Source organism: Sinocyclocheilus rhinocerous, unplaced genomic scaffold (assembly GCF_001515625.1).
Source record: "Sinocyclocheilus rhinocerous isolate Xijiao unplaced genomic scaffold, SAMN03320098_v1.1 scaffold2611, whole genome shotgun sequence".
Classification (NCBI taxonomy): domain Eukaryota; kingdom Metazoa; phylum Chordata; class Actinopteri; order Cypriniformes; family Cyprinidae; genus Sinocyclocheilus; species Sinocyclocheilus rhinocerous.
The window spans coordinates 49,031-65,401 of NW_015647981.1; the positions used below are offsets into that span (position 1 = coordinate 49,031).

The window sequence follows — 16,371 nt, forward strand, 5'->3', positions numbered from 1 at the left end:
AACTGTTCATTTATTCAGGTTCATTTTTGGGTGAACCTTTGCTTTAAATCAACCAGACACTGGTGGAATTATGCATGTTCAGGTTGGAAATTTGGTTTTCCATTGCACTTTTCCAAGCAACAAGTTGGAAATGACAATTTTCTGAACTGAATGGGACATACATAACTCTTAACTTCCATTAAAATCAAAAGAGAATAGAAATATTGTTCAAATCTCTTAAATATGATGGGTTGAATCAGATCTAATCTTATTTTATTACATTTTGGCATAAACTCTTAAAAATGGAGGTTCCAAAAGGGTTGTTTTTACCACAGTCAGAAGTGAAAATAACACAAGCAGAACACAACATAATGAATGCCGGCAACAAATACTTTATGCAACTGTTTTGCTAAATGTTACAAATACTGCACATTCTTCTGTGTTAAAAATGGAACGAACCTGTCTACTAGCATTGTGCTGTGGTGTACATTCTGTAGACTACAGATAAGTGTGCACATAGACAGCATTTATGATGCTAATCATCAGATTGAATCACTTCTGTCTTTTCTTTGGATTTTTTCAAAGCTTTCTCCAGTTCTTCCATCACAGGCAGAGGTCCCTCGTATTTGTTGGTTTCAATAGACCTGAGTTTGTCCTGATAGTCCTCCAGAAACCCGTTCTGCTCCGCGCCCATCACAATAACCTGAGACACAGAAGCTACTTCATTTCTGCTGGCATCTTTTAGATATTTCTATCTTTTGAGCTCTAGAGGACACACCTTCTGCAGGAATCTAGTCTTGCGTTGACAGACTTTTGAGCGTCATCATAAAATGCAATTTATTCTGGCCAAGAACAGGAAGATTCGTCATGTGACGTGAACAATGTGTCGTTTTTGTGCAGATTATTTTTTACGGTTTTAGATTTTTAGCTAATAATGAGCTTTTCTTCCTCTTCTGTAAATGCAAAATGACATATGCATTTACAGAAGAGGAATAAAAAGCAAGTGTAAATGTAGATTTTAGGTTAAAATGTAAATTAATGCATTAAAAATGAGCTTTTCTTCCTCTTCTGTAAATGCAAAATGACATATGCATTTTGCATTTACAGAAGAGGAATAAAAAGCAAGTGTAAATGTAGATTTTAGGTTAAAATGTAAATTAATGCATTAAAGCTAATCTTGGGTCCTGAGACCATTTCTTTCAACTTTTTCACAGAAACTCTGGATTATAAAGTCTTAATTCGCCTTTCCACAAATGAAAGCCTTAAAAGTTCTTAAATCAGAGCAGACTTTCTTAAATTCATAAAGTTGTGGCATTAAATGTTGCATGTTTTTATCTTGTTTTCCAATATCTAAACATCTTTAAACCAAGACACATTATACTGGAGATGGAAAATGAATATATAAATTCTTGTTTTTTTTGAGAAACTGAACGAAATTAAATGAGTTTATGCTTAAAACAAGAACAAATATCTGCCAATGGGGAATGAAAACCTGTTTTCTCAATGAAATGTGCTTTTTATTTTTCATTTTAATACATTTCTTATTAAATTTCTTATATGCAATTTCTTGATTTAAGAATTTTTAGGCATTTGCTCTGAAAAACGAGACAAAAATACTGAGGGAGAGCAGCATTTATGTGCATTGTGATCAGAAGATACAGTAAACATTATTTTGTTTTGTAGTTAAGCTATTTTTGTGTGTGTAAAATAACTTAAAGTAATGGAGATATGTTTGAAAATACCATTACATTTAGAGAACAAATTGATGTATTGTGTTCCCTTTATTTCATACATTTTATTTAATTGGTCATGAAAAGGTCTTAAAGTCATAAATTTGCAGAAACCCTGTAATCAGCATAATTTTTCAACATTACATGCTCCTGCAGTGTCACAAACTAAATTTGGCATGTTTAACAGTACTAATTGTTTTATGTGCATGTGACAAGAACAAAATGTTTGCATGTAAATGTTTAGGACAGTAGAGATTTATTCATAAAGCCATAACAAGCACATGTGCTAGTTGCCTCATTTGTGCTAAAAGTGACATGTCCAGTATAGATGAATAAATACGTAAATGTTATCCCAGAGACCCTTGTATTATGAAAATTATAGTGCATATTCCGGATGCTTCGGTTTGATGTGTTTTTGTTGTAGCAGTTGCTGGCGGTGCTCTATTGTCTCATACAAAGCTGGCCGGAGCAAATGCCAGAAAAAACACCTCAGCATTGTCCTTTCGCCAGCAGCACAAAATAACAAACTCATTCTGTTTGGAGGATGATATCAGATTACTCCGTTTAGAGAAGCACGTGTTTCTGTTGTTGCTGCTGTAATTTGACACACAATACATGCTGAGAAAACCGAATCAGGTTAATTTGTTATCTAAATCTCCTAATTCAGAAATGTTCATGCGGTAATTGTGTCGGATCTTTCAATGAATCAGTGGATCCAGTTCACAAAATCAGTCTGAATGATTCGTTCACAAATCAAAGTGATCAGAGTTCAACTCACTGAATCAGTGATTCAGCCGAATCAGTTAACAACCCAATGGAGGAAGTGCTTATTAATGAATAACCATTTAATTTTCAGTTTGTTCCAGCTCTAGAAATCACACTTTTTAAATTACGAATCCTTATATATCGTCTCATTTCTAGAATGTGAAAATCCAGGTTCTTCTTGTTGAAGGGTTGAATTAAAATAATATCTTAATTTTTAGTTGTCTTATGCTTGTTTTGTCTTATTTAAAATCATTTTAAGTCGTCTTGAGGCCCTTTTGAAAGTGTTGAGAACCACTGATGTAAACGAAGCTAAAGTCCTGATAAAAGCCGTTTTTTGGACTTGTTATAGCACGCAGGAGACTGTACCTGTAGATACTGCAGCGACGGTGGCGCATAAATGCAGCTGTTCATGATATATACGTCCGACAGCTGAGGTCCTGGTCGCTGGTGGAGACGTTCATCTCCACTGGGCTGTAGGTGCCCATTTTCACATTCTCCTGCCTGCAGAGGAACATCCAGCACATGTGAGGAGCTACATCGGTCCCTAAGCAACACTTCTACATGAAGATCTCTGACTGTTGTGGGTCTGAAAGCTCCTACCTGTCCAGGGACTCGAGGTCCGACATGTTCATCCTCCACACGATGCCCCACACGTCGTCCCCTGGGCAGTGCTCGATGGTCGCAACACCGCCATGCCAGCGCTGACTCGCCAGTCCTTTATGGTTCCCGAAGACCAGTTTATAGTCCTAGAGAGGATGACGAGTCCGTTAGATAGATAGATTGATAAAAAGATGGATGGATAGATGAATAGACAGATAGATGGATGGATAGATAAATATAGTTAAACAGTCTGATAGATGGATAAACAGACAGATGGATGGATGGATAAACAGTTGGATGATGGCTGGATGGATGGATGGACAATAGATAAACAGTCGGATAGACAGACGGATGGATAAACAGTTGGATGGACAAATGGATAAACAGTTGGCTAGTTAGACGGATGGATGATGGACAGATGGATAAACAGTTGGATGGATGATGGACGGATGGATAAACAGTTGGATGGATGGATGAACAGTTGGATGGATGGATGAACAGTCGGATAGTTAGATGGATGGATGATGGACAGAAGGATAAACAGTTGGATGGATGGATAAACAGTTGGATGGATGGATAAACAGTTGGATGGATGGATAAACAGTTGGATGGATGGATAAACAGTTGGATGGATGGATAAACAGTTGGATGGATGGATAAACAGTTGGATGGATGGATAAACAGTTGGATGGATGGATAAACAGTTGGATGGATGGATAAACAGTTGGATGGATGGATAAACAGTTGGATGGATGGATAAACAGTTGGATGGATGGATAAACAGTTGGATGGATGGATAAACAGTTGGATGGATGGATAAACAGTTGGATGGATGGATAAACAGTTGGATGGATGGATGAACAGTCAGATAGTTAGACGGATGGATGATGGACAGAAGGATAAACAGTTGGATGGATGGATGAACAGTTGGCTGGATGATGGATGGATGGATGGATGAACAGTCGGATGGATGGATAAACAGTTGGATGGATGGATAAACAGTTGGATGATGGATGGATGGATAAACAGTTGGATGATGGATGGATGGATAAACAGTTGGATGATGGATGGATGGATAAACAGTTGGATGGATGATGGATGGATGGATGAACAGTCAGATAGTTAGACGGATGGATGATGGACAGAAGGATAAACAGTTGGATGGATGATGGATGGATGAACAGTTGGATGGATGATGGATGGATAAACAGTTGGCTGGATGATGGATGGATGGATGAACAGTCGGATGGATGGATAAACAGTTGGATGGATGGATAAACAGTTGGATGGATGGATAAACAGTCGGACGCATGGATAAACAGTTGGACGGATGGATAAACAGTTGGATGGATGGATAAACAGTTGGATGGATGGATGGATAAACAGTCGGACAGATGGATGGATGGATAAAAAATATGAATAAAAAAATGGATGCATAGATAGATAGATATAGTTAAACAGTCTGACAGATGGATAGATAGATGGATGAAAATAAAGATAGATGGATGATGGACGGTCGGATGGACGGATGGATGAATGGATAGATAGATATATATATAGACAGATTGATAGATACCTTGAGTTTGGCCACGCAGTAGATGGAGGCTGACGGGTTCTTCAGCTGCAGTCGCTCCTTCAGCAGGTTACTGCCGTAAGCGAAGTACAGGAAGGTGGATCCGTTCTGGTGGTCGGTGCTGTTGTCCATCATTGAGTCTTCAGAGGGCAGAGGGACAAGGAGGACGAGGATGAGGAAGAGGAGGGACAGGGTGAGGAAATGGAAGAGGGACATATTTGCGTGGAATCAGGTCAGCAGGGCTCAGAGGCAGAGCGAATGAGATGGAAAACACCTCTGTTACCGGAGCTTTCAGCAGCACTCCATTCTCATGCAAATCTATTGTGTGCCAAACGGCCGCCTGCATTCATCTGATCCCAACGGCTAGCAAGAACTTTCCCAACTGTCCCTCTAGTGGAAGCAGCAGGAATAACCTTTAAGCAGTGAAAAATTCACCTCTAAAGTAATGCAGGTGTCCAATATATTAAGACGTTTATAATGGGAACATGAAATGCATCCGAACAACAGAAAGTGCCCTGGGGCCAGTTGCATAAACATGGTCACTATATTAAGACTCGTGTCTTAAGAACTAGTTTGACTAATTAGCAGTTACCAAGTGGTAATCTGTCTTGCTTTTAAAATTCAAATTAGACCAAGTTTTTATGTAACTGATTTGTGATCAGTCTTGTAGAAAAAGTGAATGACTAACTTTTAATACTAGCCGAAGCAATTTATGCACTGACTGTAATGATGTTAAAATGCTAAATGCATTGCATAAGCAATATTGTATATTGCACTGGCTTCACTGTAAATGCCAGTGACTGTTGATTTTGCAAAAGACTGGTTTTCTTTGTCCTCTACTTTCGGGTTTCAATTTATGTCCTTTTTTGTTGCATTTTAGCTGATTATACAATTGACATCAAAAAGAATTAATCTCAAATAATAAAACCATGTGATTTAAGAAGCAATGATGCATAAATGTTGATAATGTACTAGAGATGCACCGATACTAAATTTCTCAGCCTATGCTCACAAGCTGTATTATCTGCTGTTTTTTTTTTTTTTTCAGTTGAAACGCGGATTGAGTGATTATGAGACATCAGACCCGTTATTATTGCTTTAGCTGGACTTTAGCCTAAATTCGACATCAAGTTGCTGTCTGAGACGCCCTTTTGATTGACAGGATATAATCGGCCCTGATCTTTGCCTGTTTTTTTGAACAATCGGCCCATGGCTTTAATACTTGCATAAGTAGATAAAAGTTGATAAAAAGATTGAATCCAAGATTTGGTAATAATATAGTGTAATGAGAGATTTATAAGCAATTGTTTTGTAGGCCGGTCATTTTAGACAAGTGTAATAAGGTGGGGAAAAAATCCCAAAAAGTACACAAATTATCATAAATTTTTTAGTAAGTTGTTCTACCCTGCGTGAGCAAAGTCAGTAAGTTTTAGTCCAATGCGACAACATTAACTAGCATTTTCAGGAAAAAGAAAATCCTTTCTGGGTTAAATAGAAAACAACATATGAGGGTTACATAAAGAAAAACTAAGGATGCACCGATATGAAAATTTTGGCCGATACGATAACCGATAATTCTTTACATATGAAAACCGATAACCAATATGTTGGCCCATAAATCTAAATCCAAATTTTTATATAATTTTTGAGCGCCTGATTACCAAAAAACTCTCACCATTAAAAGGCATTAAACACTTCAACATAAATCAAACATAAAGCAGCCTTACAAATAAATAAAATAATGCTTAAATAATGCAAACAAGTCACTGGACAGCATTACTTACATGTAAAAAAAATTATCAAAAATCATGTGCCATGGATAAATTAAACGGAAATAACCTCCGCACCGACAATAATGAAATTATTTTAATTAAACCATATTGTTGATGAAAATAATAAGATACTAATAAAAGTGGTGGTTATTATTAATAATATATTTGAAAAAGAAGTATCTTAAAACTAATACCACTGTTTCAAATAGCAGCATTGCTGATTGAGAGCTGAATGAACACCAGTAAACTGATGCGCTTTTATGCTGTATGAGAATCAGATCTTTATACAACATAAACATAATATTAAAACTTATATATGCACAAAAAGACACAAATGCACAAGCGATCTTGAACTAAGTTACGCGCTAGTCAGAATGTGTAACTTCTGTTGTGGATGCACTCTTCCCGCAACATTTACAAAGTTTTATTATAATAGTTTTCTCATTATAATGTTATATATATGACAGTCAGTCCCAATCATAGTTATTAATGTTGTGCACTGAGCTAAGATCACCGGCAAACTGAAGCGCTCTATTAACGCTCTATAAGCTTTACTATATATATGAGATAAATCAGATTTATATGCATAAAATAAACACAATATTACAACGTACAATTGCACAAAAGGCTGTAAATGCACAAGCTAGTCATGAAGGTGTAGCTCCGTTGTGGATGCGCTCTTCACGCAACAACACGCTAAAACATGTGCAAACATAGATTCCATAGCATTATTTTACAGTAGCTAATGATCGCACTATAATATGACAGACTTGCCCTGCACATGATGCAATTCACCGTATTTTCCTTTTCGAAGTGATTCCAATAATATTTCAAGCAATTAAAAACCATCATGGTGAACAGTGCGCATCTGAAGCGTCTCTGCAGGAAATAATGCATTATTTATCGGCTTTAAGATATCGGCCACATTTTCTTATCGGTTCGATACCGATAACAGAAAAATGTACATTTATCGGCCGATACCGATATGGCGGCCGATATATAGTGCATCCCTAAGAAAAACTGACATAAAGCAGTGATAAAGTAGATGCAAATGTCTCAAAGTGCACAGACTAGTGGAGATGTGAAGCGGTGCATCACTCACCTGCTGAACTCTGGAGGTTGAATCCATGAATTTGTTAAGGTGTGAATGTGTCAGTGTTAATGTGCTTCATTCACACATCTTCATATAGATCACAGACAGACACTGAATCTTCACAGGGGTTTTGATGAATAATTAAATGTCAGGTAAATATAAATGTGAATGCAGATATTAAGATTACTAAACATGTATTTTGTAGTGATTTAACAGGAACTGCATTGTAAAAAAAAATAAATAAATAAAATAAATTCTAAAAATGTTGTTTGTTTTAAAGGAAAATACTTTGTTTAGTTCGGTTACTTGAAAATTTACTACTAATTTCTGAAAATAGTTTCTACAACAAATATTTTTCAGTGACATATTAAACTTGATGGGTTGTGCATTAAAAACAAACGTTGTTCATTGAAGTCTTTTGTTAATAATTGCCCGATTGTTCGTATTTTTGTCAAATGATTGCATATCTCTTTAAGGTTGTAACACTTCTTATGATTAGATAAACACAGCTTTATTGATCCACTCTGGAAAATTGAGCAAATGTTAATAAATACTCTTTTAACTTATTAAAGCGTGCAGTTTTTTGTTAAAAATATAAGAAAAATCTGAAATTCCTTCATTATTTTGATGATCATGTGCACATGCACTCTGAGTTGCAATGCCAATAGATGGCAGTGCTAGACAAACCGAATTACCAGAATATAAACCAGATTTGATCAGTTTTGCAATGATATGCATGGCTTTTACGCTTTAATTCTTTTCTTTAGAATGGCTTCTGTGAACAGTTACTTTGTTCTTGTGAATTAATATTTCATTTACTAATGGCAAGACCGGCTGAAAGTACTAGGTTTATGCATTGAGCTCTTTTAGATGAAGGACTAGTCACTAGATTTATTGGCACCAAATCTGAGAAATGCATGCGAAATTAATGTCTAAATAACTAATGTCTCCCTTCACTTCAGGGTCTCTCTTGTGGTTTCTGAGGTGAAGATCAGTCACGGGTAGTTTCGCACAGAGATCCGGTTTAGTTTCCCACCAGCACAGAGTCATGAATCCAGCAATACACCAACTTAATGAGCAAATTTAGATTGTCCCTTTTGTGGCCACTTCTGTTATATACTGTATGTGATACCCAGCTGACAGATTTGCATGCACAGTTTGTGTAACAGTGTCAAAGAAACAGTTCACCTCAAAAAACAAGTTATTAACTGATGGACTGGAGTGGTGTGGATTACTTGTGGATTATTGTGATGTTTTTATCAGCTGTTTGGACTCTTATTCTGATGGCACCCATTCACTGCAGAGTTCCATTGATGCTACATTTCAATTTTCACACACACCACATTTCAATCTGGCGTGTGTGTCTAATGCTGTGGGACTCGGGAACGTCTGGCGTTTTCCGTATCTCTGCCAGATGCATGGAGGAGGTGAGAGGATTCGACTTTTACGTGTTTGCACGTGAACGTTCGCTTTTCTGAACTAGTCTTTGATGGAGAGCTTGAAGACAACAGCAACACAACAAAACATGCAATGTGATATTTGCAAGACTTTCCAAAAATTCTAAACAAATTAATAGATTTTTCTGTTTTTAAATCTTAGAAACATCAAAAACAACTCCACTTTATATATATAAAAAAAAAAAAAACAGCTTAGTTTTTCATAAATTAAATTTAGCTATGTACAAAAAAAAATTGCCAGGATGATTACAGTATGTATTTTATGCTATATTCATTATCTTTATCATCCAAAAATTCTTAACAAATCAATATTTTTTCTCTTTTTAAAGCTTATATATATATATATATATATATATACTGTGTGTGTGTGTGTGTGTGTGTGTGTGTATATATATATATATACAGTATATATATAGTGTGTGTGTGTGTGAAAATTTTTATATAAAATAGTGTATATATATATATATATATATATATAACTCTACTTTATAAAAAATCTTCTTCATAAATTAAACGTAGCTTGATCTATAAAGATTTTAGCCAGGATGATCATGTATTTACATTATATTCATTATCTTGCAGGCTTTTCAATAAAAGTTGAATCCTCTTAATTCATAAAGGTATCATAAAGATATTCTGGTTCATACTCTGGTTCATACAAGATGACATCTTATAAAACATAAGATTTTTATTTAGTCGTTTTATGTCATAAGCAAAAAAAAAAAAAAAGCTTCTAAATAAATTTTTTTATATTGAAGCAATTTTTTATTTAATAGGACTGAATCAAGCTCAAATAAATTACATTAATAAATATTTACATTAATAAGAGTCAGATCAAGTATAAATAGTTAATTTTAGTAACAAATGTCAATATTTACTTTTTACAATGGCGTTGTTACATTATTTGTATTAATATAAATTACTTTTATTTTCCTCATTTTTGTGTGTCACCAGGTAGAGTGTGGTTACTTTATTTTCATTCATTAATAGAAATCAATTTTACATTCTTCATTTTACATTCTTCATTATTTTTTTGAAGGTAAGATCAGTTAGAAATTATTCATTATAACAAATGCCAATATTCACTTTTTACAGTGTGGTTGTTGTTTATGAATGAATGGAAACTACATTTATTTTCCTAATTTTATTGTCTTTTTTTTTTAAAGAGAAATAAGTAATTAAAGTAACAAATGCCAATATTTTTTTTTTTTTACAGTGTGGTTGTTACTTTATTTTATTTAAAATAAAATTGCAAATTACTTTAATTTTCCTAATTTTAGTTTAGAGTCAGATCAGTTTTTAGTGAATCATTTTTTTTTTTTGAAGGTAAGATCAGTTAGAAATTATTCATTATAACAAATGCCAATATTCACTTTTTACAGTGTGGTTGTTGTTTATGAATGAATGGAAACTACATTTATTTTCCTAATTTTATTGTCTTTTTTTTTTAAAGAGAAATAAGTAATTAAAGTAACAAATGCCAATATTTTTTTTTTTTTACAGTGTGGTTGTTACTTTATTTTATTTAAAATAAAATTGCAAATTACTTTAATTTTCCTAATTTTAGTTTAGAGTCAGATCAGGTAGGAATAATTAATTATAGTAATAATTCCCAATTTATTTATTTATTTATTTATTCGTTCATTTATTTATTTATTTATAATGTAGTTATGAATTAATAGCAATTACTTTTATTTTCATCATTTTTTGTGTCATTTTTTAAAGAGTCAGATCAGGTAGAAATAGTTCATTATAGTAACAAATGCCTTTGTTACTTTGTATTAAATAAATAAATATTACTTTATTTTCCTAGTTTTAAGTGTCTTTTTAAGTTATTACATCATAAATCATTGTGTGTGAGTGTGAGTGGGTCTGTGTCTGTGTCTGTGAGTGTGTGTGTGAGTGTGAGTGTATGTGAGTGGGTCTGTGGTGTGTGTGTGTGTGTGTGAGTGAATGAATGTTGGTCTGTGTCTGTGTGTGAGTGTGTGAGATAGAGAGTGTGTGTGTAAGTGTGAGTGACTGTTAGTCTGTGTGTGTGTGTGTGTGTGTGTGCGTATGAGAACATGCAGGTCTTTTCAGTTTTCTTTCAATGAAATTGCAGTAAAATAAGTGTTAGAATAAACCAAGTTATCTTTCGCTGGTGTGGACACAAATATAGTTAGTTAGTTAGCCTTTAGTTCAGTTAGGCCTTTAGTTTAGGGTGACCATACGTCCTCTTTTTCCCGGACATGTCCTCTTTTTGGACCTAAAAAAGTGCGTCCGGCCGAAATTTCTTAATCGCCCAAAATGTCCGGGATTCGGCTGTTTTCTTAATCTCGCTCCCGCTCAATATCTGACCATTGCCGCCTGCTCCCGCAACATGTGTTTCGCTCCCGCGATTTTCGTGTCCACTCCTTTAAACATTCTAATATTGTATAATTTTGGCGCATCAGGGAGCCGCTCTCAGGATGCAGAGTATTTAAATATTTTTGAATGAGCGTTTGCGCCATTTACTTTCACTTTCGATTTCGCGATCACACGCACTCTGTGTAAAGGGAGCACATCTTACAAGATCAGATATTTGTCAATGAGCTCAGGATCTGCTGAGCAGCAAATACTCCAGCATGCTCTTGTCAGTCATCTCTCCTTATTCTCGACCTGTGATCAGTCAAAGCTGACTCCTGCAGCTCTTGTTGGATGTAAGGTTGCCAAGTTCGCGTTTTTTCCACAGAATTGGGCTACTTTTAAACTGTCGCCATGGGTTGATTTTCCCAAGTGCGTTAAAGGTTTGAAATATTGCATAAATTTCATTTGACTGAAATGCCTGTATTGAAATATTTTGCATTCAAGTTCAACCTGTGATAAAGCTTTCATGGACTTTTTCATTAACTGTTCCCTCCTGGTGGAATGAAGCGGAGTTTAATCATTTTCAAAAAAACGGCTGAAAATACATCTCTTTCATCTTCATTTGACCTTCTAATCCTACCACTGTTTATTCTATTTCTATTCTAACTACTTGTTTTATTTAAAAAGAAAAGAGCCTTTAACACTAGCATTCTCTATTCTTTCTACTTGTTTTCTTTTTCTTTATTATAAATAATGACCTTCTGACACAAGCATTATCTATTCTTTTTCAATTCTATCTACTTGTTTTCTTTTTATTTATTCTAAAAACAAAACAAACAAACCTAAACCTTGCTACGTATACCGTGTTAGGCGAAACCCTGCCTCCGAGATTCTGCTTTACTTTGCCAGAAAACTGCTTATCATTGCTGCACAGTTTCTTTTGTCTGCTAAACGTCTCTGGTTGTGCATTCAGTGCATCTTTGAGGAGCATCGCCTGAATAACAATCACAAACCTTCTGTTCGGCGTTTAGCAAAGTGATCAAAGTACAAATGTAAAGGAGGGGACGTTATGCGCGGTCAACTATTCCTAAACTCCCTCTTTATCCACAATAATCTGGTTTGTTGTGAGGATTAGAGAGAGTTTTTTCATATTTACACCGTATGCAAATCACTGAACAGTTAGGAAATAACATGACATTCAGTCAATAAAATCGTATTTATGCATGACATAAATGCATCTGTAGAATTTGCATATTCTTAAATGTTTTTTAAAATCACATCTATGAGATCAGGCTGCAAAGTCATGAAAAACCTGTAAAGTTAAGTTTCAAGATACTAATTTCATGAATAATATTAATGCAAGAAGCCACATTTTCTATGGAGCCACTTTAGAATTTAAATGAACATTTTGATCATTTAAATCTATTAATTTCATGAACATACGCTCCATAAATCTCTTTCCTTATCCAATAATTACAAAATGGTATATGTTTGTGCATTTGTAAAGTATATTTTAATATGAGCAAAATAGGAAGCGCACAGTGCATGTGTATTTTACATAATATTTTCTCAGTAATGACTCATAAATATTTGAAAACAGATCATTTCTATAACCTTTCCAAATATTCAGTGAATGGCTGAAGCAGTCACAGAAATGAAATGTTAATTGTAAATCCCTGGTCATAAAGCCACACAAGTGTTTTTAGGTGCAAAACACTGAATATGTGTTGACAGAGATTTTTCTGAATATGTGACCGTGTCAGTGATATTTTATTATCACTGATATGCTATTATAGATTTTGTTAATAATTTGAATTAGATTCTATTTTTATATTTTCTGTTTTCATTTTTATTTTAGCTAAAAATGAACATTTTAATAATTTTGTAGAGGGGTTTTGTCATTTTTATTAGTTTTTTCAAGTGTCTATAGTTTTTTTTTAAAGTTTGTTTATTTAGTTTTAGTAATTTTAGTATATATAATATTCACAGATTATTTAATGGGACAAAATCTCAGTCTCATCCAGGCACTTTACTTTTAAGAATAATGACACAAATGTTGGCAAAGTGAGAACAACGTGCCTATCTTTTGTGTAAATTCACTTTATCGGTTTTATTTTGATAAACATGACAATACGCTATAGCATTAATATAACCCTATTAAAGCACATGAAATGTTGGTTAATTAGCGGCGCCAGACTGAAACTGACCGACACGAGAGTCTCGATAATAACTTTAATAACAACAACAGACATTATTTTTACATTCTCCGATAAGCAGTGAGAAATGAAGAGCATCACAAACATAAGGCATCGTTCGTCCATCCGTCAGACTCCTGAAGAAGCAGCGAAACACTCTCAAATCAGAGGAAACACGACTCCTCTGGACGACGAGACGCAGGTCCCAAGAAAAGATTCACACGAATCAGTCTGGATTACGAACAGAATCGGTTCAATCAGCTCCACAGAGGCCCGAATCTCTCTCAGAAACAGTTAGTTTGTAAAAACTCCCAAATCACTGACTGAGGAAGACCATGATAGTGAAGACGAGGCTAAAATTAGTCCATTTAACGCCGGGTCCGTCTCAAATGCTTGAATTCACTACTAAATGATGTGACATGCAGCTGCCGTGACGCAAAACCAGATGTTTGTCTTGTTTTACAATAAAAAAATATATATATTTATATAAATACACACACATATATATCTATATATATATAAGCAGAATTGAAGATAAGATTTGTTTTCAAAAATATATTTTAAATCACATTTATCTTGTAATGATTTAAACATAATTTTTTTGTTGTTGTTGCTTAAAACAGGAAAAACCCATTTAGCGTAAAATATATTTGCTGAGAACAAAACTTTGTCTTAAAATAAGATTCAATTTGTTTACATCAACATTTCATCAACTAAAAATTATATTTATAGTATTAATTACAGATAATAATATAAATAATAATAATAATAGTATGAAAATAATATAAATTATGTTATTTCATACCCATTCCTAATACATTATTGTTCATTTAAAAAATTGTAAATGTATATATATTAAAAATGTATATGCATAAATTCATATTAAGTTTGATTAATAAATGCTGTAAAAATATTGTTATTTGTTAGTTCATGCTAGCTTAATGTAAAGCGTGACCATTCTCAAACAGCTCGCATTAGTTAATGCAATAACTGATATGAACTAGCAGTGAGCAATATATTTTTTACAACATTTAATAATCTGTGTTATGGAAGGTCCTTTCCGCCAAAGGATAAAAAAACGAAAAACAATTTGGACCTTTTTTCAGAATTGTGAGATAAAAATGCATAATTGCGAAAAAAAAAAAAAAAGTACGAATTATAAGATATAAACTCGCAATTGCAAGAAAAAAGTCTGAATAGTGAGATAAAAAGTCGCAGTTACCTTTATTATTTACTCGGTGGTGGAAACAAAATAATTGTGAAACATAACTCAAAATTCCAAGGAAAAAAACTTTCGAATTGTGAGATATAAACTCAGAATTGCGGGAAAAAAGTCTGAATTACCTGACAAACTTGGAATTGTGAAGTCTAAACTGTCGGATATAAACTAAGAATTGTGAGAAAAAAGTCTAAACTGTCGGATATAAACTCGGAAAAAAAAGTCAAAACTGTCGGATATAAACTTGGAAAAAAAGTCTAAACTGTTGGATATAAACTAAGAATTGTGAGAGAAAAAAGTCTAAACTGTCGGATATAAACTCGGAAAAAAAGTCTAAACTGTCGGATATAAACTCGGGAAAAAAAAGTCTAAAGTGTCGGATATAAACTCGGAAAAAAAGTCTAAACTGTCGGATATAAACTAAGAATTGTGAGAAAAAAGTCTAAACTGACGGATGTAAACTCGGGAAAAAAAAGTCTAAACTGTGGGATATAAACGAAGAATTGTGAGAAAAAAGTCTAAACTGTCAGATATAAACTCGGAAAAAAAGTCTAAACTGTCGGATATAAACTCGGAAAAAAAGTCAAAACTGTCGGATATAAACTCGGAATTGCGAGAGAAAAAGATAAAACTGTCGGATATAAACTCGGAATTGCGAGAAAAAAAGTCTAAACTGTCGGATATAAACTCGGAATTGTGAGAAAAAAAGAAAAAAAAAAAGTCTAAACTGTCGGATATAAACTAAGAATTGTGAGAAAAAAGTCTAAACTGACGGATATAAACTCGGGAAAAAAAAGTCTAAACTGTGGGATATAAACGAAGAATTGTGAGAAAAAAGTCTAAACTGTCAGATATAAACTCGGAAAAAAAGTCTAAACTGTCGGATATAAACTCGGAAAAAAAGTCAAAACTGTCGGATATAAACTCGGAATTGCGAGAGAAAAAGATAAAACTGTCGGATATAAACTCGGAATTGCGAGAAAAAAAGACTAAACTGTCGGATATAAACTCGGAATTGCGAGAAAAAAGTTTCAACTGTCGGATATAAACTCTGGGAAAAAAAAGTCTAAACTGTTGGATATAAACTCAGGGAAAAAAAGTCTAAACTGTCGGATATAAACTCGGAATTGCGAGAAAAAAGTTTAAACTGTCGGATATAAACTCGGGGAAAAAAAAGTCTAAACTGTCGGATATAAACTCGGAATTGTGAGAAAAAAAGGTAAAACTGTCGAATATAAACTCGGAATTGTGAGAAAGTCTAAACTGTCGGATATAAACTCAGAATTGTGAGAAAAAAAGTCTAAACTGTCGGATATAAACTCTGGAAAAAAAAGTCTAAACTGTCGGATATAAACTAAGAATTGTGAGAAAAAAGTCTAAATTGTCGGATATAAACTCTGAAAAAAAGTCTAAACTGTCGGATATAAACTCGGAAAAAAAGTCTAAACTGTCGGATATAAATTCGGAATTGTGAGAAAAAAGTCTAAACTGACGGATATAAACTCGGGAAAAAAAAGTCTAAACTGTGGGATATAAACGAAGAATTGTGAGAAAAAAGTCTAAACTGTCAGATATAAACTCGGAAAAAAAGTCTAAACTGTCGGATATAAACTCGGAATTGCGAGAAAAAAAGTCTAAACTGTCGGATATAAACTCGGAATTG

At 34.0% G+C, this 16,371-nt stretch overlaps 1 protein-coding gene across 1 annotated transcript; it reads right to left on the minus strand.

Annotated features, from left to right (window-relative positions):
- Window positions 1-5,307, minus strand: LOC107709544 (gamma-glutamylcyclotransferase-like). The gene is given in 5 exon segments (XM_016514041.1): window positions 1-682; window positions 2,841-2,891; window positions 2,894-2,975; window positions 3,075-3,220; window positions 4,651-5,307. Coding segments are annotated over 5 exon segments (660 nt in total). The 5' UTR covers window positions 4,864-5,307; the 3' UTR covers window positions 1-514.
- Between the last annotated feature and the right edge of the window lie 11,064 nt (window positions 5,308-16,371).